General features: G+C 41.2%; 2 protein-coding genes across 2 annotated transcripts in view; both read right to left on the reverse strand.

Moving 5' to 3' along the window:
* Positions 1-4,941: 4,941 nt before the first annotated feature.
* LOC140999211 (probable glutamate receptor) lies at positions 4,942-18,967 on the reverse strand. The gene is made up of 10 exons (XM_073469516.1): positions 18,858-18,967; positions 18,630-18,705; positions 14,307-14,338; positions 12,535-12,714; positions 10,998-11,221; positions 10,168-10,265; positions 8,168-8,385; positions 7,800-8,019; positions 7,075-7,325; positions 4,942-5,451 (listed from the first exon to the last, which is right to left on the reverse strand). Exons 2-10 carry the CDS (start codon positions 18,691-18,693, stop codon positions 5,353-5,355), a joined length of 1,386 nt encoding a protein of 461 aa, XP_073325617.1. The 5' UTR covers positions 18,694-18,705; positions 18,858-18,967; the 3' UTR covers positions 4,942-5,352.
* Positions 18,968-21,380: 2,413 nt separating this feature from the next.
* The window catches only part of plch2a (phospholipase C, eta 2a), a 69,478-nt gene continuing 66,283 nt past the window's right edge, over positions 21,381-24,575 (reverse strand). Inside the window, exon 22 of the mRNA XM_073471115.1 lies at positions 21,381-24,203. Within this exon, the coding sequence (XP_073327216.1) occupies positions 22,549-24,203 (1,655 nt within the window). The 3' untranslated portion in view covers positions 21,381-22,548. The remainder of the gene's footprint in view (positions 24,204-24,575) is intronic.

A 24,575-nucleotide genomic window follows, 5' to 3' on the forward strand; every position in this document is an offset into this window, starting at 1 on the left:
ATTATTTTCTAATGAATCCAAAAAAGTTTAAACATACACTTGAATTGTTATTTGAAATTAAGATGTACTTCCTCTCCATGAGTATAAATCATTGATGTATTCTTCTTGACTCAAACAACGAACACCAACAAGGATGAATTTATTCTAAAATGTGTTCTAATCAGAGTTTAGCAAAACAAGGTTTAAAATGAAATCCATATTTAAAATTAGGCAGAGCTCTGTTGCACAATTAAAAAAATAAAAAATGAAATAAATACATAAATGAAATAAATCTGCGTGCTGTCGGGACGTAGTCAGTAGAAAGGAGGGGAAAACCATTAAGTTACGACTGCCCTGTATTCCTCAGCAAAGTGTTGCTAAAACGTTAGTCTTTATGTTCTCTGTCAGCAGTTTCAGCAGGCTTGATCAGAAGGGTGACAGAGAGGTCTTTCAGGGACAGTCGTTGTTTTAGTGTCCTGTTGCCGGCTCGAGCTGTCCCTGGAACTGTCCCCGTTTTTTTACTGTGACTTCGAAACAGAAATGAAGTGAAATAATACGTAGGCAGGCAAAATGAAAAATAAATAAATTAAAAATTAAAAATAAAAAAAGTAGCAGTAGCAGATCCCACTGGTTAATGTCTCAATCATGTTGTGCTTGTTTCGGCCAACGAATGAATCCACAACATTACCAAAAATATCTTTTCAAATCAGATAGTGCGGAAAGGAGGAAGACTTGATAGGAAGAAGAGTGAGGGAGATAGAGGACAGCTAAAGATATGATTACAGAGCCTGCAAATTAATTATTCCAAACAATGTTTGTGTGATAAAACACAAACCTGAGGCAAGCATGGGACTCTGCCAAAGTATTTATCTAAATACTGTATGATGGACTGGAGAGGAAGAGAGGAGGATATATTGTCCCCAGTTTTATTTAAAAAATCTGGTCTCTGCTGGTGAAAATGTTCTGATTTTGTTGCTTCACAATAAAAGCTCTTAAATTACTGAATAACAGGGGACTTTTATCGGGAAGAATTGATAGGAGATGAAACGTGTTTATCACTGAATTAGCAGAGGTTTGTAAACATTAGTAAATGTGAAACCACCAGATATTTTTCACGAGGGAACCATGGCATTTCAACTTTTGTAAATTTGACACCACTGGATATTTGTAAGGAGACCTCAGGACAAAAAGACAGGTATTTTTAGCCAAAACATGATCTTTTCCTCACTCTAAGCAAGTGTTGTTTGTGCCTAAACCAGACCATGATTAAAAAAACTACTTTTCATGCCTTGAGGACATGAAGGTTGAGACTTAGATGTCAACTTCACAATTCTCATCCACATCCTCATATCCATCAATAAGCTTTTAATTGTGGAAGAGAGACAGTGTGTTTGCTGGAGGATGTGGTGGTGGGTGTGGGGGGCAGGTTATCTGTGGGATTTACAGTTTAATCTTCTTAGGCACTTCCCTGTCGGCCGGGCTGCAGACTGTGGCTGAGGGAAGTACGTGCTAGCTTAGTGCAGCTGTCAGGATCTGCCTGCCAACCCAATCAATACTGGTCTTCTTTCTACCTCCCCGTGTCTCCCTCATGCCTCTACCCCCTGCCTTCTCAGCCTCAGCCGTCAGCTTCTCCCGCCAGCGCTAAATCAATGAGTCCTGAAGCTGATTAGCAGGTTCAAGTGCAGGTCATTTCACACAGCCGGAGGACATTTTTACGAATGAACATACTCATATATCCCATATGACACACAGTGCAGGAATGTTGTTGATGTCCAGAGGTTCCAGGAATGTAGAGAGCTATATTCTGATTCAAACACATTTTGGTTACCTATTAGTTTAGTTTACCAACTCTTTAGGATTATGTGTGTTTTGTCTGGTTTTATATGTGTTATGGCGTTGGGCACAACTGCCTGAAGAAAAGTGTCTTTGTTTGAGTAGATTTTGGGAACGATTGCTCATGTTTGAGCAATATATATATTATATATTGCAGTAGTGGAATGTTATTAAGTACATTTCCTCAAGTAATGTACTAATGTACTGTAATGAAAACATAACCTCCTTGGCAGAGGTAAACGTAAAATGGCTCCATACAGTTTGTCTGATGCAATCCAAGTCTCCAGAATCCCCAAGATCCCACATTTATTTGAAAGATGTTATTTGGACCCTTTTAAAACCAAAATCTTCACTGTAGCTGCTAAGCTAAAAGGATTAGCATGCACCCAGTCTGAAGTGGGTGTGCAAGCTCCACTGTGTGGAGGGTATAAATAACATCTATTCAAATCAGTTTGGGATTTCAGGGCTTCCAGAGACTTGGTTTACGCCGGACAAGCTGAGTGGAGCCACTTTGTTTGGTTTTCACCAATGATTTTTTAGGTTTTAAAAGTCCCACTGTATCTACTTCAGTTGTTTAGGAGAATGCTGCTGCAACGCTGTTTTGCTGTGAAGCTCCAGAAATGTTTTTGGACTATGAAACTTTACCTAACTTTCTGATCATTTAGCATTGTGTTTTAGCCATGCATGTTTCCAAATGGATTTTAAATTTATCAAATGACTACAAATGAACTGACATGAATCTGGGGCCACTGGGGCCCCTAAAGGACTCTGGGCAGTGGCCTTGCTTTGCTTGGCTGCTGATTCAGAGCTATATCAACTTAAATCTACATCTAATATGCAACAGTCTTTCTTCATGTGATGCGTCTGAATGTTCAGCAGACTTGTTTTCCAAACCCAATATTAAAGGCAGGAAGACTTCTGGGTTTCTACTTGATGCAGACTCAGGCTGTGTGTGTTACTGCACTTCTGAATAATCACTGGTCACAGTGACATGAATGAAACCCCCCCATCTTCATACAAATAGAGATCCAATAGCACCTCCAAGTGGTCAACCAGATACACCAACTGTTGAAACGAGAGGCGTTCGCAGCATGAAGAGTGAATCTGGTTTTATCTTGACTGTATGGAAACAAGGATAATCATCAAGACTACTGTGTTCCAGCTGTGAGCCTGGAATATGTGAGGATATTAATGGAATATATGAGATTTACACCAGGTGTGTGTTAATAAAGGATAAAGGAGAGAGAGGGTCATTTCCTCTTCCCTACTGACTCACCTCTGATACACTGATCAGTTTGAAATGCTTCACTGCGTGGCTTTGCTTTCTCTTCACAATTCAATCTCCTTTACACAGATCTCATCACTGGCTGAAAGAGCTAACAACTAACAGCTATCCACGGCTTTGATCAAATCATCCTAACTGTATTTCTGGCATTACTTACCCACAAGAGAACCAGTGTGTCAACAGAGCAATCCACTCTTAACGTCTGAAACAGTTTTTGATGGCCTGCGCAGTAGCTGACATGAACAGTTCAGTCATACCTGTATTTATGTATTAGTCAACTGACCCTGTAGACATCCAATAATAACATTGTTGCAACGTATCCAGAACGCTGCAGCGCGCCTCGTTTTCAATCTACCCAAACTCTCCTATGTGACCCCCCTCCTCCGTGACCTCCACTGACTTCCTGTTGCGGCCCGCATCAGATTCAAGACCATGGTGCTGTGGTCCTTCAAGGCCGTCAACGGAACTGCACCCATCTACCTCCAAACACTGGTCAGACCACATGCCCCAGCGCGAGCACTTCGCTCTACTAATCTTTTTTAATTTAATCCAAGTCTCTGGAAGTCCTGAGATCCCAAATTGTTGTGAAAAAATGTTATTTGCAATGTGCAGTTGAGCTTCAGATAGGGTGCACGCTAACAGCTTAGCAGCTACAGTGAAGATTTCAGGTGTAAATAAAGTCTTTTCGAACCAATTTGGAATTTCTGATCATCTGGACACTTGGATTATTCCCCGCACATGGCTGGAAATTGTCCTGATGTCTTGCGAAGACTATCCAGTGGTTTTGTGCTCACAGATGTGAGGTGTCACACCACAACCATCCCCTGCTGAGATGGAAGTCAGCTCATATACAGTACATGTAATCTGAATTGATGTTTAGTGAAGTGAAGTGCTAGTAGCAAAGAAGCAGGCCTTTTCTTATGCCACAATGTTAAAAAAGGAGGCTATAGGTCAAAAACACAGAGGTGTAAGTTAAATACTGAGACATTCAGCAACACTCATCCTCAATAACATGTCATCTCTTTTCACCAGATGAGTTGTACAGTGCAGAACAGACCATTTACCTCATGATCAGATGTTGAAACCTGACGCTGTGCATCACTTGACAGTAGAATGGAACCGGAGGAGCTGAACATAGGGACCATCTCAAAAGTGCATTCTAATAAAAAACATTTATTTTAGTCTGGACTCCTTCCATTGCATGCACATAAAAATATCCATCCATACACATGAATTTTCAAAGAAAATTCATTCTGACTCATATTTTTGTGGTCTTGGAGACACCTATTGTAGTGGTCTAATGTAATAATAGGGACTTGTGACAGTGACAGTGACAGTAGAGGGACAGATACGGCATCCATCAAACATTCCAACATGTTGCCCTAGTAGTGGAAAAGGAATATCACCAAGCAACATTTAACTCTTACAGCAGCTGCTTCTATAACTACCTTCTAACACTTGTTGATGTACTTCTGGGTACAGCAAACCAGACGTTCTCCTGTAGTAGAGTGTTGGGTTACAACGTCACAAAGTGTTAAGATAGAATCGCTCATGTGTCGTGTGGAGCTTTTTTTTCACAAACGCCGTACCAGTCCTTTCAAATGTCGCTTCAGCCATCAGCGCTTAAATTCCCTAATGTAGCAGTGACTACTAGTCATGGGTCAGAATGTGAACCTGTTGGCGAGTGTCACGGCTGGTTTGATCCCATCACAAGACGATCTTGAGTTCGTAACTCTTGTTTTCTCTGTCTGTATAATGTTGTTGTCTCTAATATGACATGTCTTGATCATGTTTTGGTCTGCTAAGATGTAGTCAAAAACACATTTTCACCATGAACAATAAAGTTGTGTGGCATACTCTGAAACAAGAGAGCATGCAGGATATTGGGGGATTTATTTGGAATAAACAAACAAATAGAAACTGTTATGAAACTATTACAGTTTAAAAAGAAATACACGTGAGTTAATAGAGGATGTAATGTACATATCTTATAACACAGAACAACACTGAACAGTCAACAATCAGAGCGATTAGTATTTGCACTTTGAAGCTCTAAGTCCCTTGGATTGTTGCTTACTATGATGTGGTCTCAAAGCTTTTCTGGAAGAGTACAAAACACACAGAACCACCACAGAACAGAACACCTGGCTGTTATTATAGAAACACAGACAACTAGTGTGTATAAGGGAACAGGACAGAGGCTCTCAGCTGATACTCTTTTCTGTTGCTATCTTATCAACATGCAAACGTTTCTTTTAGGCTTTGTTTTTGTCTAAGCTGTCTTGCTCTGCGCTCTCCCCTCCGCTGCCAAACCGTCGGTTCAGCTCTGATGTCAACACCGAGCAGCACGATTTCTGTAACAGAGAAGAAGAAATGGTGAAGACAAGCAGAGTCTACATTACAGCCATGCCAGCAGCTCAGTGAGGCTGTACAGCTGTGCTTTGAACACATTACTAACATCAGATGTTTACTATGTTTAACATGTTCACCATCTTAGTTTAGCCCTGTTAGCATCCTAACATATGCTAATAAGCACTAAAATCAACACTTTGGTCATAAACCAGAGTGTTGGACAAATTAAAATGTTGACCTCATGTTGGCAGGAGATCATTGAAGCTAATGTAATTCATCATCCATTCATGTACCAGAGTTCACTGAAGTCCATACAATAGCTGAAACCAGAAAATAGAGTGGTTGTATTTCAATAAGCCAACAAAGGTTTAACTTTATTTTACAGGTCTGCAAATGTCTATGTAAGTAGGCAGTAATTACCACGTAATGTATATGAAATATGTTTGAACTTATCACCTAAATACCACAATACATAGTTCAGAATGTATTGAAAGTTACCCCAACATCATTTTCAAATAATATTTTGCTTTTTTTCCAATAAGCAGTTCATAAATAGCTGATCATTTCTATAATATATTTCTGGGAACATTTCAGCTGGTTTCCACTCAACTTCCCCTCAGCAGGCCACTAAACTGAAGTGAGTTCAGTTGTTGCAGCTGAATTTGAACTGATGACCTATTGAACTACTTCCTGCCAACTTCTGCAGGTCAGTAAATCAGAAATGTTTTTTAGCTAATTAATAGGGGGAAAAAGTGAATATTTATATCATCAATCATCATCTGTGTGTGTGAAAGAGGGAGAGAGACTGATTGTTGATTGGTGAGAATGTAAATGATGAAAAAATGATCTCAATTTACTGAAGTGTGGAAGTAAAGCTGCAGCAGCTCAGTTCAGTTCAGTGGCTTTGCTGACGGGAAGTTACACAGAAACTATTTGGAAGTTAAAATGGCATGATCAGCTATTACCAGCTATTTATTAACTGCTTACTGGTGAAAAGCTGGATGTTATCATTAAATAATATTGGGGTCATTTTCAATTAATTTTAAAGTGATTAATGTGGTATTGAGGGGGTAATTACCAGGAAGTATTAAATATGTTTCTTGGTAATTACAACCTACTTACCATGAACTTTCCTGACCTGTAAAATGAAGTGTTACCTCTCAAAAATACCCAGGCACACTGCGGTGCAAAAAACTAAAGAGCATGAATAAATGGCACTTGGCACGTAGACGTTTCATGTATGCTTTTCAGTTTTGCCAAAGCAGTGTGCTGTGATATTTTTTGCTTATCACTTACTGATCACAAAGAATAGGATTTCACTCTTTCTTTTTGGTTTCATGATGTGCCCCAAGCTCCAAATAGCACCTGATTTTTTGTGTCTGCATTGATGAAGCAGTTGGATGTACCTGTTCAATAGTTGTTGAGATATTTCAGTAAAAGCCATGAATGTCAACTTGTCAGTGGCATTAGAGGGGCTCACCAAAGTCATCTGGATTGATCCTCTCGGGAACATGAATGTCAAAGTTTCATGGCAATGTTAAGATATTTCAGTCTAACCCAAAGTGGTGGACCGACATCCCATCCCTACAGCAATACTGGTTACCGGTGGGGATACTCTTCCCTACCTTGCCATCCTTAGCTTGGTTGCGAGCCCTTGATAGGAGCTCGATGAGGGCCAGCAGGAGCCCGACAGCCAATCCCAGGCCCAGGAGGACAAAGAGACCCCGAAGATCATTGGGCTGCAGGGCCTCAGAGGTTTGGGCTCTATCAGCACCCATACAGCTGCTGGCCCACCACTTGTCTCGCAGGTACGTCAGCTCTCCGGACTCACTTAGCTGGAGGATGGCGATGGTTAGGTTTTTGACCAGTGGGGAACCTGGTGAAGCAAGGAGAGGCAGTGACTCACTCCAAACCTATGAGCATTGTCCTGCTGTTGGAACAGCCCCCACTCTCTGGTTTCAGGCTCTCCATCAGATTTTCCAAAATGGCCACAATAAGTTAAAAAGTTTTTCTGATGCTAACATTGGCAGGTTAAGAGAGGCCAAACACTGGAAATGGAAATCAGTCAGCGTGTAATTCATTCTGCCTGATGTTGTGGCGTTCACACCTGTGCTTAGAGCGGTCCAGTTGTGATCGGACCAGAGAAGACAGAATTTAATACAGGTCTGAACAGGGCTTATTATGAACTTATTTGAAAGATGCAATGATTACCTAAAAATTCTAAACACAGGAATCTGAATTGAAAGGTAACTCAAAACATGTAACAATTTCACAGGTGAGGGATTTTTGATCAAAAACACCATGTAGTCCCTGACAGCAGAAAACATTGTGACAGGTCCAAACCACTCACCCAGAGGTGCTGCGATGGCGTAGCCTCTCATACCAATGACTTCCTGTGAACGGGTCAATTTACAGTAGCGAGCCACTGCCAAGTCCAAGGACACTGCTTCACCGATGAAGGCAAAGTTTCCCTCCTGGGTGCGGCGAACACCCTCCTCCATGCTCTGCACGTAGCTCTTCTTACGCTCCATGTGCTGGTAGATACGGCGGTACACAGGGTTGTTGGAATACTGGGAAAGAAAACAATGTAAAATAAAACATTTTAATCTCCAACACTGTATTCTGAGTGACATCTGGAGCATGTCATCTCCCACTCAGTTATATGAAGTGAACCAGCTGTAATCACTATAAACTCTAGTTAGGAGCTGCTGAATGTGCCTTAAAGAACATCATGGTGGATCCAGACTCCAATGTGCCGTAATCAATCAGGTCCTGGTTGGCGAGGTCTTCAAAACTCATGATGGAGATGTGTTTGTTGTTGGAGTGCAACACGGAGTTGAAGTTGCCAAAGTAGCAGGCCAGCAGCAGTATAGCAAACAGCCACCAGATGGCGCTGATTAGCCGTCCAGACAGGGCCTTGGGGTGAGGACCAGCACCTGAGAGGACAGTGAGAGAAGTCAAGAGGCTGCAGTACAGGTCGACCCACTCCTTTTAAAGTTGAGATTAATGACATGACATAAATTCACAACAAAGAGGTTTTATCGTTGATGATGATCACTACCTTGATGGTGTTGTCAATGATAGGTCTAACATTATTTAATGATTGCTCTGACTAAGCTTTCACAATTCAAATTGGGAAACCATTGAAGGATAAATTCACCCAAAAACGAAAATAGAGTCATTTTGTGCTCACCACCATGACAATGGAAAGGGATGGGAAGAAGGGAAGAGTCTTTATTTGATCACATATCATACAATGTACAACATAGTGAAACCGGTGCTCTGCATTTAACCCATCCCGTGGATGCAGTGGGCAGCGTGAACACGCCCGGTGTGTCCAAATCTTGATTCTAAAAAAATGAAAAAATGCTTTGTTGCCGTTTCATTCTGGTACTCACCTTACAAAGCTGCTAGCAAACTTCAATACTAAGCTAGTTATTATTGTTTATGGTGACAATTTACTTGATATTGGTAGAATAATATTATGGAACTAGATTTTTTGTGTCATTCCAAGTGTGAGGCGCAGTCATCATTGCTACTGTAACCAACAAGAGTTTGATCCACTCCTGACTCGGATCCAGAATGTTTTTTTTTAAATACCTAGTATTGCATCATCTCCTGATGGGAATATGAGATGCATTTGATTTATTCAGTCTGACCAGAAGTGGGGATAAAACGTAGAGAAGCAATTCGCACCCAGGTCCTGCCCCAGCAGGATTCAAACCCCTGACCTGCTTGTGAGGCAACAGTGCTAACCTCTGCGCCACCGTGCTTAAGTCAGGTGAAGTTTCATAGTCCACAAAATATTTCTGGAGCTTCACAGCAAAACAATGTTGCAGCATTCTCCTTAACAACTGAGGTAGATGGGGACTTGTTTAAAAATATGAAAAAACAACTGGAAAAAACAAATGTAAAATGGCTCCACACAGTTCGGCCAACAAGTTTCTGGAATGCCTGAGATCCCAAACTGATTTCAAAAGATGCTGTTTATATCCATTTACTGATAATATATATCTGTACTGATGCTGTATATTTGGATATTGTAAATTGTACCATATGTTTTGTATTATTTATATATTTGAACTTTTTCCTCGTGTTTCATTGTATTTTGAGAGGCAAAGGAAGAATTTCATTGCACAGGGAAACTTGTTTCTTCAACTGTGCATATGACAATACATTTTTGACCAGACCCGACTTGATTTACACCCTTTATTAAGCTGAAATCTTCCCTGTAGCTGCTGAGTTAAAAAGGGTTAGGGGTGCACCATGCGTCGAGGGTATATATAACATTTCGAATAAATTTGGGATCCTGGGGCTTTCAGAGACCTGGATTACATCAGACGGGTTGTTGCGAGACATTTTATCTTATTGCTTTTGGTTCAAGTCCCATCTACTTCAGTTGTTTAGGAAATGTTGCTTTGCTATGAAGCTCCAGAAATGTTTTGTGCAATACGAAACTTCGCCTGACTTTGCATCAGCATTGGTGTGAGTAGTTAATTTAGGATTTTCATTTTGGGTCAGTTTTAGGTCGGAGCAGGCTTTTGAGTTTTGCGCACTGAAGTTGTGTTATGAAACATTTGTCAAAGACTTTGTAACATACTGGACGATCATAAGGTTGCGGTGCAGCATATCTTTTTGTGAGAGTCTATGAACAGAGACAGTCAGCAGCCATGTGTGTTTCTGTGCCTGTGGTTCAGTTTAGCGTACTGCTGTGTTACCTTGAAGGGTGAGAGCTCCTGTGATGTACCAGAAGCTGTGCAGCAATGTGAAGTTGTGCTCCTCTGTGTCCGGCTCAGCCCATTCAGCGGGACTGACCCTAGAGAAAAATAAATGGGCTTCAAAGCCAGCACTGTTAAACGTACAATATGTAACTTCTGACGCCAGAGAAAATTGGGTGCAGAAAGCCAAACCCTCTGGAGAATAAAGACCCCAAGTCACATCAGATTTTGCTCTGATCTGGAGCTGACAGGAGGGGAGCTCCGAGGTTACTTTTTAACTTTTGGTATTAAAATGTGGATTTATGTTCACTCCTGTTTATCAACCTGACTAGAGCAGCAAAACAGAGTTTCTGGTAAGTGTCTGAAATGGTGTGCTTAGCTTAGCTTAAGGCTAATAAACTGTAAAGTCATCTGGCTGTTTGGGGCGGATGAACACTGCATGAGTAACCCTAATAAACACTTCAAAATAACACAACAAAAAACGTATGCACTTAAGTTCCACCAATTACAGTTTAGCTTGTGCTAGCTAGCAGCTATCTATTACTGACACAATCACATGAATTAATCTTATTGATAAACTTCAAGAGAGACAAAAGTTTTATCATATAATTTTATACCAATTGCTCTAAGAAAGACGATGAGTGTTCTGTTACCACGGAAAATGCTGGTTGTGGTTATGTGAAAAGATCCTATCATTTGCACAGGATATTATGGGGGACTAAGGTGGCTAGAGAAAGAGCAAAATATCACCAATGAAGGTTTTTTCACTTCAGGTTCAAGTTAAATCCACCAGGTTCTGTCTGCAAGAACATTTTGAAGCTTGCACTTACCGACCGACGAAGAACATACAGAGACCCGTTAGCAGGAATGCGATGAGGACACCCACCCACATGTCAGTGGAGAAGGGTGACATAAGACTAAAGGTGCTCTCCTCAGAGGCCAGATCTTTGCGCAGGATGAAGCCGATTCCTGTTTGCATGAAGGGGGTGGTCATATCCACAAACTGCTCTCTGACTGCAGTGAGGGTCAGCGGGGCCACGGCCAGGTCAGCCTCCTGGTGGAGGGTATGAGCACACGTATCATACACAAGACACAGAGATAATGTGAGGCCATTAAAATACATTGCGATGTGTCGACCACATCATTTCCAGTACTTTCAGATGTCTGTCATTGTTCAAACACCCTGTAGTGTGCTATGGTTGTCTCACGTGAACCACTGGCTACACTGCCCCACATGTTTTCTAGTGGTTCTGCTCTGTTTTGTCCACATCTGTAAGCTTTAGGAAAAAGTGCACAAATATAAATAAAAAGACCACAGAGTACAGACAGAGGGCTCCGTCTGTGTCATATATGAGTCATTTTGAAATAGGTCATTATTAAAATGTCAATATAATGCTGAAATAAGTAATAAATAATAACTATTATTATTATTTTTATTATTAAATGTTATCAAGATATTCTTTTTTTATATAAAAAAAAGCTGAATTTTCCAATGTATTCATTAGTTTATAAGATTCACTGCATTTGTTAATGTGATTCTTTGTTTCATGAATAAATATATTTTGTACTTTTGGGTCACTATACTTAGAAATACATTCCAGCTATGATACATAACACAATCCACTCAGCCAATTTAGAGCTGATTAATGCTCATCAGAAGAGAAAGCCATTAAAATATTCATATATTCAAATTAGCATTGACAACTGTCAGCTTTAAAACTGTTCGGTCATGACACCTTTGGGACCACAAGACAGGCTCAGCTTTGAGAAAAGGCTAACAAACCTAAAACAAACACAGTACATTCAGTATATCACATGACACACATCCACTGCTCAGTCCCTGTATCACATTTTAAAGGAAAAGTTCATCCAAAAAGTCATTATTCTACCCACTCGTATGCGTACAGTGAAGTTTCATAGTCCTACAAAACAGCATTGGTGCATTCTCCTAAACAGCTGAAGTATAAGTGTAAAAACATAAAATGGCTCCAAACAGCTCATCCTGCGTAATCCAAGTTGCCAGTAACACAGAGACAGCAAATTGATTTGAAAAGACCATTTTTATACCACTTTTTCCAAGATGAAATCTTCACTGAGGATGCTAAGCTGAAAGCGTTAGCATGCACCCCGTCTGAAGTGCGTATACAAGCTCAACCACATGTAGACTGTAGGAAGACGTTTAATGTACTTTTTCCCCTGTTTTTTGGGGGAGTTTTTTACATTAAAACAAATCTCCCATCTACTTGACTACAAAACTTCCCCAGACTTTTCTTTGGCCTGGGGTGGGAAGATAATGACTGAATTTTAATTTTTGGGTGAACTCATCCTTTAAGTAGAGCCAGTACAGTTGCACGGTCAATGATTTACCCCTCTGATGATCTCGCCAATCATGCCCTGCCAGTTGCCGCTAGAGTCCATAACTCCGTAGCGGTTGTCTTTCACCAGGTGCAGTTTGTACTTGAATCCCAGCTTCTTGGAGAGCATAGCGAGCAGGTCGATACAGTAGCCCTCCAGCTCAGGGCCTCTGCTCATGGTGTATGGGTCATCCTGAGGAAACAGAATGAACAACCTCATTTTAATGGAGAATGTGAGGGATCATTTTGGGAGAACTGGGAAGTAAGGTAACAGCCAAGTTCATTCTTTGAAGATGAAGAGAAACTATATTAAATTGATCACAAAATCAAATTGATGCTTTTAGGTGGAAATCTGGACTCGAACTCTGGTGAGATTAACTTTAAGCATGGCTTTGAGTTAGGAGGGAGAAAATCTCTGGATGTGAATGATTGTTTAAAGATTGCAGTGTCATATACACAGGATGTGCAGCGAGCAGGTTATGTGTAGTTGTATCTGAAGGAACATTTCTTTTTTTTCACTGCTAAAACATTCTTATCAAGTCATATTTTGTCTGTAATTTAAGTCCTTAAAGTTTCATTATCCTGAAACAATCTAAAGATTTCTCTGTTTATCTTTTATATGGCTTAAAGTGATCCCTCATCCAGCACAACTGCTAAGCGTTAGGGAAATGGCTTCATCCAGAAGTTAACAATCATATAACGCAATCTGGTAAACTGTAGGCCATTGCACTGCACTGTTTTGAGATTCGTGCAGGTCCGAGGAGACAACTTAGAGGAGAAAATTGAAATGACAACTCCATGTGTCATGTTTTGTGGCAATGCAGCTGGCTAGCTTTATTGAGCCATCAGAGAGCACACGACTGCAAGTCACAATCTGTGTATTCTAGACTTGCTTTATGTTTTTGAAAGTCAGTTTAACTTCAAAACTAGCAATTTCGGTCACTTTCTCTTATAATATACAATCAGTATTAGTAGCCTACCATACTACATGTCTGAAGTGCACCAGTTGCATTGGATATTTTGTTACTTTAAATCTTTAAATCTCTGATCTGTGATGTTATGGATTGCTGTTTTGAAAACCTCTTATTAGTAGTGTTTAGTGTTGCCAGGGCCGACAGCAGCATGAGTCTTCTATTTTTAAACAGGCCTACAGCTTTGATTTGAAAACCTAAACTGTGTTTCAGTATGGGCTATAGTATCAGTCATTCTACATTTCACCATGTAACGTTTTGCGTTGCCGCTTGCATGTTTTCAGTGAAATAATTAGGGGAAAATGTGGCACTTTTCTTTCTGCTTGCTGTGCCTGAACATTGATCATCATCTGTCAAAATGCGATGGAAGACTGCAATAAAGTGATTTTCCAACATACTTTTTTCATATTGTTTTGTCTTGTACAGAAGGTGTAAATGATGGATCTTTAAGTTACACAAATCTTTCTGTTGTCTCTTTAGAGTTGGCCAGATAGATGCATTTAATGGTTAAAATTGACAAAATGTTCTCTAATACCTCGAGTTCCCTCTAGAAGCACCTGTTTTTGTTTACTCACAAATGCTCTCACCGTTTTTACCCCTAACTTGTTTGCATCCCTGGTGTCACCTGGTCTGAAAACTTAGACTTATCTTTAATGATTTTAACTTGGTCAGCACAATTTTATTATTACTGATGGAAAAGATGGCCAAATGACAAAAACTCAAACTGTTCTGCTGAGCCAAGATGACTCAGCTGCACAAAGGCCACTGCCCCTTTTCATTCTGGTGTAGAGAAAAAGGCAAAAAGAAAGAATACCTTTATAGTCGTGATGGATAAGTCCTTGGCGTCTGGAATAGAAAAAAAAAAAGCACCACAATAAGTTTTGGATTCTTGTAATGAAGCATGTCAACAAGCAAGAATATTAGCACAAAGCTGAGAGGATTTAGTCTACGCCAGCTCTTTGGCTGATTAGTAGTTTGGTTTCATGTCTACAAGCTTATGTGCACAGCCTCCTCTGAAAGCCTAATGAAGCATATTGTTGCTCTGAGCCCCCATCATGCCTTTTTCTCTCAGCCACAGCAATAAATAAGCTAAACAGAAACTGGGGGACAATGAGAGTTTTGTTGTTGGTTGTTTTTCAGGAGACCTGGAGAAAGGGCTCCATACTGAGGGGACGGTTGCATGGTCCAATGAGATGTTGACTGAATCCCTGTGGGGGGGATCAAGGATGTTTTTCTACCGGTGTTTTTCAAGCCCTTGTCCACCATGTAACCAGAGCAGGGGGTGAACCCCCCGCCCCATCCCCTGACATTACCCATGACACTAAGAGTTGTTTTCTTTTTGCTGTGACTGTGACCAATGGCATTCCCAGCGTGTCCAGCAGGCCCTAACATGCCCTGCCAGGGTCAGTCAGAGAAAGGAGGGGGGATAAACGGAGGTGCCAGGGGTGCAAATTCTTCATAATTTTATGCAATAACAAAAGTGGGCCCGGTGGGGTCATATAAAGCCCATGACAATCCATCAGCCTCCTCTAGAGAAGATGGCAGGACCTGCGATCTGCGGAGATGCCTGTCAGTTGACTGCCTGCCTGCAGAGTTTTCCCCCCACACGGTTAATTGATTTATCACAGTGCTTTCTGGACCACAGCAAGGCGGTAGCCCCTCCACTGGTGAGAAATGGGATTCTGCCACAGTGGATGGCACACCCTTTGTGCTTTGATAGGACTCCAGCAGTCCAGCAGGGCCAGAGTCAAATGAGAGGAATGATTTGGGAGTGTGACCCCGTCTAATAGGTCAGCCAGGGCCCGCTGGCACAGAGCTTGGCTTTAACTCTGCAGGCAATTTGCAGAGGCAGCGCTGCTCTGGAGGAGGAATGGATGTCATCACTTTGTAAAACCTTGTCCCCTTATAATTCCTGAAAATGTATGTAAATCATCCCAGAATGCCTATCCCAGGCATACCCAAAGTAAATTGAAAGCTGCTCTGAGCTATTTGGAGTACAGGTATGGTTTTGGTCTCTTTTGAGAGGTAAGTTTCTTCCTCGACTGTCATAAAATTTTAAATGCTGCTGGTATTGAGTTATAGAAGTTTGAACACTCTGTTTAAGCAGAGACAAACCTGCAGATAACTAATAATTGAGCCTTATGAGCTGGAACGCACAACAAAACAATGGGGTCACAGCATTTGGTCTGATCTAGTCTACAGAAAGTTCAAATTTGAAACCAGTAGAGAACCAAAAGCACGGCCCTTCCAGTTTGCCCCATGGGACCTTATTTCAGAAAAACTCTGGTAGTGAATGGAATCACACATATGACGTTTGTCAATTTAAAAAGTTAATTTTTAACTTGAGAAAGTTGTAGTGTCAAAAGACTAATGAAATATAACACGATGAAAATGCGTAACTATAGAGACTACACAGCCAACAGTAACAGTCACATTGTCTTGTTTATTCTTTTTCTGTGCCGAGGCGGCGGCCATGTTGGTGTTGATGACGTATGTGGAGCGAGTCGATGTGGTTTCACTGAGCGGATTAACACAGAACTAGATGGTATTTTACTTTATATGCAACAAACTGCGACTTTCTCAACTTGGAAAATTTGCTTTTTAATTCACAAACATCATTTGTGAATTAAAGACGTGTAATTCATGGCATAATTCAAGCGGGATCGAAAAATCATGCCCTGCCATCATGCCAGAAAAAAACCCATCTCCATTCACTACCATACATATTTTTTCCAAAATAAGGTCCCATGGGGTCCATCTGAAGGGGTGTGACTTCAGCTCTCTATATTGCACACTATTTTTTTTCTTTCTTAAAAAAAAAAGCCATTTTGTAACTCCAGAATACCCTTGCTTGAGAGTAAAAGAAGCATACACACACTTAAGTGCTATATTTCCCTCTTAAATTAAACTTTGTGGATATAAATAGTCAGAGTCATTAGGTGCTTAGGTGAAAAAACAGGCAATACAACAAGTAACATCCTGGAAAAACTATGTAAACTTGCATAGTTTCCAAGTGTAGGCTTACGAAAACCCATTAAAATGATATATTGTCATTTTTTAAATGTCATTGGCTACAGGATTTCATCCAGTGGCTGACTTGCAGGTCCCTGAGGAGAGAGAGAGGAGAGAAGAGAGAGAAGGTTGTCATCTCTGCAGGGATGCTCGTTAGCTGTTGTAGGCTTCAGGCAGGACATAGACACTCCTATTGGGTCAAATGAGGTGCCGATGGATACACGATAAGCCATTGTAACCCAACCCTATTGCCAGACAACAATGCTGACTTTGAACAATTCTGCGAAACCCTATATAAGGTCATCAGCAATTTTTTTAAGTTTAATATAAATGTTTTAAAAATGATTCCTTTCTACAGTGTCTTCATGCGACTATGGCAGCATGGTTATGGTATGAGAAAAATTGCGGTTACTGCTAATAAACTATGGTTAAAGGGGCTCTATGTAACAATTTGTAGCCATTTACATGTGTGAATCACTTTTTTATTGGCCATATGTGAGCAGATTGTAAAAATTAGACCTCCGTCTCCCTTGGTTGCCTATACAAGCTTGTGGATGATTTGTTTAAGTTGTTAAATGCTGCTGGACTGTGGATTTCTTTGTGAAGGACTTGGGTGTCATTTGCCGCGACAGTCCAAAGGATGTGACTTTATGCACGTTGAGTGACTCGTCTCGGTGCCTCTCTCCGCCCCGCTCACAGAGAGCAACAGTAGCTAATGTTAGTTTAGAACTACTAACAACTAACAACCGGCTTCCACACAACAGAGAGGATCCACATAGATTCAACTGAAACACCTGGTTAAAGTTACATAAACAATGTTTTTTTTAACAAGTTAAAAGTAACAATAAATCTTTAACAGGACAAATGAAAATAGAGCATGTTAAAGGCACATCCACCACCCCGAACTCCAGACCTCTACTTTCCACATAGACATAGACTGTGCTGCCATACACTGGTACTGAACATTGGCAAGGGAAATAATTGCACTGTGGATAACTGTCCAATGTAAATTTCGAAGGATATAATAATCAACAGTATGTCTTAAATCAAGAACCACAAGCTGGCAACAATGCTGTGTATTTAACATTAAAAATGCCACCATATCGACTAAAATCATTGATTTGGAGGTTGAAGTTGGCGGACAAAAATGAAACACAGCAGAAAATGAAAGATGTAGTCACAGGAAGTTTTTAAAAAAAAGACAAAGCAATCAATTCTGTTGTCATTTACTGTAAGCCAGACCTGATCATCTTCAATAAGTTTACAATTATTCAATAATTTTAGAACATTTTTCATAAAGTAAATTGCTGTTTCATCAGCATTATTTAGATTTCACAGCACAAAATGCAATTAGCTTTTGTGTGAACTGGCCTATGTGTGGTCCAGGACACTCTGACATTTTGATCTTACCTCAGAATTATGTATTGATGACTGCCATAAAAGTGTATTCCTACATAAGACCCATTATTCTTTGGCTCCGCCCACTTAGATCCTTTCACTATACCACCATATTTTGGGGTTCAGTATCTTACCATAAGACATTTCAACATGCAGACCTCCTGAGCAACAGCTGCCCCCAGTGGTCGCACACCTGAGGCAGTTGGCTGATATTGGCCTATCACAGATAAATTGTTTTGGTGTATATGTTGAGATTCACTGATATGAAAACTTTTTTGAAGAGATGATATGCAGAAAAGATGCACGGTGTAATTTAAAATGATTAATTTCCCATTGAAGTTCACTGTTAAAGTGCAGTGATGTCTTTTTAAACATTAAAGTTTATTGTTAAAGTGTAAAATATCCTTTCTCCGTTACAAAACTTAATAAGTGTTTAATAACCATTTTTGAGCAATCATTGTGTTTATATCAACTGATTTATTGATGTCGGTCTCTAACATTGAGTATTGGTGAGGCTCTAATTGAAATATGATAGCAGGAGAAGGATGCATGCAGAAGGAGACATGAAGTTATTACATAAAGAGTATATGGTTGACTTTATATAAATGAAGACTTTGTTCTGCAACAAAACATGAATCGTGACAACCCTGAATGTGAAGTATTTATCCAAACGGACCACGTTCCACCACGTGTGCTGCAGCTGTGAGGTTTTGTGCATTATTCTTACCTGCGGTGATGCTACAAGCAGTCAGGGCTGCCAGACAGACGACCAAAGACATGCAGCCTTTCATGTTGCCAAAGCCCTGAAAATGGCACTGATTAATACATTACCTTCAACACGATTATCTGTCTCAATTTCAGATGCAATTCAACCAAGATCATATGACACTTAGTGATGAAACCTCATTACAAGCTAAAACTGTCTCACTATGTTGTAAAATAGAAGTTCCCTTACCTCAGTTACGCCTGATGCACTGGGAAAGAAAACTTATGTGCGAGGAACAACTCCAGGAAAACGCGTAAGAAATTCACCAGACTTGCTCATGGGCAGTGGGATGGTTGTGTGCAGAACAATGTAGTGGGGGATTATATAGGGGAGCACAGGGAGGGAGGAGACAGGAGCTCATACGCAGAGTAAACTCATGATTATTTGGCAGAGGTTTTGGGGGATAAAGTTCAGGAGAGAAGTGTAATGACCTAACTGTTGCTACACTTGTTTTCATAAGATAATATTACAGGATGTTAGAAAGAGGGAGGTGAAGATGGGTGGGGGAGAGGTACAAGTAACTTTACAGTTGGTTAGTTTGTTTTCAAGCAGGTATGCACAAAAATTGGTCCAAGTTTCTTTGACTTGGAAAAAATCCTACAGGTTTTACCATAGGCCTACAAACCAAATTGATGTATTTGCACAAACCTTTTGAAAACAGGCAGTGATTTCATCTTAAAGGGAAGGACTTCATTCACTCTTTGAGACAGAAAACATTCTCCCAGGGCTGAAGTGCTAGACAAAGCTTGGAGGTTGCAGTTGAGAGGCCAAGCCGTGCCAAACTGTCTAGATAAATACGGCTTTAAGAGGGACTCTGTGGTTTTCTTGGAATCCTAATGAAGCTGTCCTTTTGTGTTTGTGTACCGGCTGGAACGGAGTCTGTGGTGCTAAAATGAGAATGTCATGCTTCACAAAGTCTTACAGAGCTGAGGAAGAGGCCTGGCAGTGTGTGACAGCTCACCAGAGGTGGCCGTCAGCTTTGGAAACCACAGGCTTGACAAAAGACAAACCTTTGACTGACAAATCAGTGTCCTGAGAAAGCAGGGAGGTGCTGCGCTGAGGGTTAGGGTTTCAAGTTCTTCAGGGTTCCTGGCACGTCTAATTTTTTGTGTTGTGGAATTGATCAGTGATCCAGAGGTTATCCAACAAACATGTGCATTAGCTTTCTCAAAGATGCATGGATGTCCTCCTATTGTTATCAATATATTAGGTTTCAATGCTATCCATTGAACAAGTGTAGCAACAGTTAGGTCTCCTGAGCTTTATTCCCCAAAACCTCTGCCAAATAATCATGAGTTTGCGTCTGAGCTCCTGTCTGCTCCCTCCCTATACAATCCCCCACTACATTGTTCTGTACACAAAGTGCACAGAGTTGTGTCCCAAAGTGCATATTCTGTTACAAAGGCATGACAGTTTTGCCAAGATCTTAGTTCCAAAGGAAACACTGAATGCTTAAGCATTTTGGGGGGAATTTACAAAACCTGAACTAGTATGAATAAAACCTTGAGAGCTCAAAAATAGGGAAGATTTCGAAACCAAAGCAAAGGATTGGGGGTCCTCCCCCAAAAACTTGAGTTTCAGAGACATTGTTTTCTGCATTCTGCCGACTTTCTGAGGAGTTATTTGTAAGAAATAGCCAGGATTTGGAGGGTTGCTCTAAAACTATTGGGGGCAGCATAACCGCTGGATGAGCCACACAAGAGGTTTGCAGCTGGAGAGGAGCAAGAGTCACACATCAGCAACTGGTGAAAAACCTGTGTACAGCCGGAATATTTTTACTTTATTTTGACCAAGCTGTCATTGTGGAAAGACAAATTAAGACTGTATTGATGAGTTTGACTTAGTTTATGTCAAGTCTGAATGTAGTGCAGTTTATGCTGAGTAAACAGTGAGCACCCAGCTTGTAATGTAATGCACATCACCTGTTTCAACAGCCAATCGAACAAACTGTTACAAAGCTCATCACTTTAATGACTAACAGCTGTGACTGTATGACACAATCCCTAAAGTTTACTGATAAACTCACAGCTTTATTGCAAAATGTAAAAAAATAACAAGAACAACACAACAGCATTTTTATGTTAAATACTTTTAATTCTATAATAATTGTTTTCAGCCTCTTTCTGCCTCCCGTCGGTGACTGCCGTTGGTGTGACCCCCGTGAACAACAGAAAAATTGACGTAGAAGAGAAAAACAGCACATGTCTTTCTCTTCTCTCATTTCTCAATAACTGAGGAGGACCAGGTGCAACAACAGACAACACACTGTACAGTGCCAGAAACGGGTTGTGATAACTTGTCATAAATCGGGAGAAATACAGGACAATTGTGAAATCAGAAACAGGAGTGGGGAAAGTATGGAGTAAAATGACCAAAAGAAATCTAATCGTGGTTGTTGAGAAGCACAAAAACGATGTTTTTCTCTTGCAGCTTCAAGCCTTTGTTCTGGAACATTCTGCCTTCCTGCAGGGGGTCTGGGGGCGGTTGCCAGAGAGGTTGAGAAAGGTGATGGCTGGTAAACACAGACTCTAACAGAGTCCATAATTAGAGCAGCAAGCAGCCCCTGCCAAAACCAAGGCCAAGGGCTTTTACATGTCAGCTTGTATAAGGCTGAGTTTAACTGGTTAGTTAACAACTCCTCTTTGTCTCTGAGCCCAAGCAGCTGTTGATAGATTGAGTGCAAATGAAATAAATGAGCTGTGAAGCTTTCAATAATATTCATTTGAGATTTATTCAGGTCATAATTACACAATTTTTGAATTAAATATTGTCCCTCAAATTTTGCACAAAGAACTGGCATGGCAGTGCAAACAATACAGCAGGCCAACGATAAAACGTGCTTCGATACAGATCAGTTCCATCTTGTATTATTATCATGAACCAATGAGAACACAGGGTTTCAGGCATGATGCTCTTGTGACCAACGTCAGACTACGAAATAGAAGTTGGAGTATTAACAAATCTTTATATAAAAAGTCTTTGTAAAATAAAGCCTTAAACATCACAGTGCATAAAAGACATGCAGTCAACTAAAAAAGGGCTAAACTTGGTGTGGAGTAGTCCACCACTGCTTTAACGTACAGGATCAAAGTGCTTTGACATGCCACAGATTAGGGAGGTTAGCAAAAAATTGGCAGCTCAGTCAAATTACAATGGAACCACTACACAAAAATACTAAAAATGAAGACCTTTTGATCTGCATTGTAGGAATAATTCCTTCCGTTTTTTAGCAAAGACATGAGACAAGCCTCAGTTTTTAGCATCAAACTGTACATTATATTCAACATGGTACCATGCCATCATTTTCAGAATATTGCTAGTGGATGGATGAATGTAACTAAATTTCAGCTCAGTTAAAGTATACCATTACAGTTAAAGTGAAATAAAAACAATGGATCATTTCAAATCCTGTCCTCTAGTCGCAATCTATTGCTACTGTATGCTCAAGTTAAAAAAAAAAAACTCAAACATGAGAGTAGTCACACTCAACATAAACAGCTATATAAAAACTCCAGGTATTTTTCACTAAATACATTCTGGCAATTATCTAACATTTGGTGCAAACAGATGACAGAGCTGTAGTAGTTGCTCTTAGAAGAAATGCTCTCCAGTAGGTTCAAGACTATGTTTTTCTGAATGCACAGGTTAAAAAATGGATCTTGCACAAGATACAGAATTGATTGTTCATGGATTACTAATTTAGTGGAACACAGTTTTCTGTGAGACGTTGAAATAACCTGCATTGTGAACCAGTTTTCTGTGAGATATCAGTAAAGATATGCAACTTTCTTTTCAAAAAGATTTCTACTTGAGAAAAACTGGACTGTGTTCCAAAGTTTCTAGCTGTGTCTCTCACACTTGGTTCCAAGTCAGGCAGTTCTTAGAGTTTGAGCATGAAAAAGACTTCACTGTTTTCAGGGTCTGGGGAGGACTGGGACTGTCTAGGGGAGGGAGTTCCTAGGGGGGTGAGCTGACTCAGCAGGTCCAGACTGGTGCAAGGACTCTGGGCCACGCAACACGCCCCTTCAGGATTCCCTCGCTCCTCAATGGGGCTAGCACTACTCCCACCGCCAATGTAACCACTGAGGCTGAAGCTTGCACTTCTGCCCTGGACCAGGCCCTGCAGCCTCTGCCTTTCCTGGGCCTTCTTCGCCCTGTTTGCAATGTACCGCACCCTGCTTTGGCTCCTTGAGGAGGTCCTACGCACCAGGGTCTCATCCTCAGTCTCCTCCTGTGACTCTCTATGCCTGTTTTCCGGGGCGAAGTCACTAGCTGTCAGGGGCTCCACATTTGTCAGCTTCCGCAGTTGCTCAGTCAGGTTGCTGGATGACCTAGACCTCAGTGGGCTTCCCTTGTGGATCTGTTCCCTCGTTGGCCTTACAATGAAGCTCCGGCTGATGCTGCGATACTTGCTGTCAAAATTACAGGAAATGTCATCAGAGGTCAGATCCCCAAGGCTTTTGGACAAGGAAGCTGTAGCTGTTGGTGTTGTAGCTGCAGTGGGCGGCCTACTAGCTGATGACTGTTTGAGCCCTTCCATGTAGAGCCGGCTCCATGTGTGCCTCCTTTGAGTCAGTCTGCTGGGTGAGTCCACTGTAGCTTCCTTGGGGGGCTGTAAGGGACGGGGCTTAAGCTCATCTCTGGGGCACTCATGTTGCTGAAGATTGGGGTTTGATTTACTCTTACTGACTCGCAGGGCTTCATAGGAGACTAATGCTGAGCGACGGCAATTGACCCAGGGAGGATCGCAGGTGCTGCCAGCTGTGGGCAGGCTGGTGAGGCTCTTCCTGGCCAGGTTAGGCAGGGACAGGTCAATGACAGTGTCGCTGGAAGAAATGCTAGAGGAGGAGGACATGCTGTCACGGTGGCTGCCTGGCTCTAACTTGCTCCAAAGGCGGTCATTCATGGTAGCATCTGTGCAGACTTCTGGTACTGCTGACTGGGCCTGCACAGCTGAGGATATAGCAACTCGAACATGTCCCTCGCTTTTTGTTCTTCTTACTAGTGTGCTGTTAAAAAGTGCTCGCCTGGCCTGGGCTATATCAGCTGCAGGGACTGTAGGGGTTCCAGTTGACACGCCTGCTGCAGCACGAGGCTCTGTTCTTCGGTCAAACTTTAAGTCTGCTGGATCATTTTTCTTATGTGTCAGAGTTTCTAGGTTTTGTCTCTGGTTTTGTGTGTGCTCCATGAATGAATGAGTGCTTCTGTTGGTTTGGGTGTCTTGAGCACTCTGTGATGGTCCAGTTTTCTCGGCAGGGTTCGTCAGACTGGGTGACGTGGTTCTGGAAAGGGTAGGGGGTTTCTTAGGGTCCCCGCTCACCTTGATAGGACTGTCTACCACCCCATTTGAAGGAACGGTCAGTGGGGGGTCTGCATTTATTGCTGTGGATGCTGAGTGCAGTGGTGCAGATGAGGACTGATGTAAAGACAGGCTCTTTCCTGGAGTGGAGACCGAGCAGATGACATGAGTGTTCCTGGGGTCTTCAGAGTTCAGTGCTAGAAATGGGGGAGCTGGTCTCTGCACTGTGGAATAGTCTGTGGAAAGAAAGACAACAAAGACATCATTTATTATTACAGTCTCTGGTCACTGAAATCCTTTTGGCTATAAAAGTGATACCTGTATGCTGGGAAACTAGTGCCCAAACCCTGGAGTGGTGACTTTGTTTTTTTCCAGAATGTAGATTTGAAATACTGCATGGAAACAATATATTCATCATAATAATATAAAGAAGAATGGCGCAAAAAATGAGGACCGAACTTTTAGCAACTTTGCCGAGTTAAAAAGTTTGGGATGTGTATTCCTAGATTCACTAATTGCTTATTTTTCACTGGACTGAGTTGAAATCTATCCTGAACATCCTAGAACATCCAACCTCAAGGATAATTTACAACATATATGCATATATT

Source organism: Pagrus major, chromosome 7 (genome assembly GCF_040436345.1).
Source record: "Pagrus major chromosome 7, Pma_NU_1.0".
In the NCBI taxonomy this organism is placed as follows: Eukaryota; Metazoa; Chordata; class Actinopteri; order Spariformes; family Sparidae; genus Pagrus; species Pagrus major.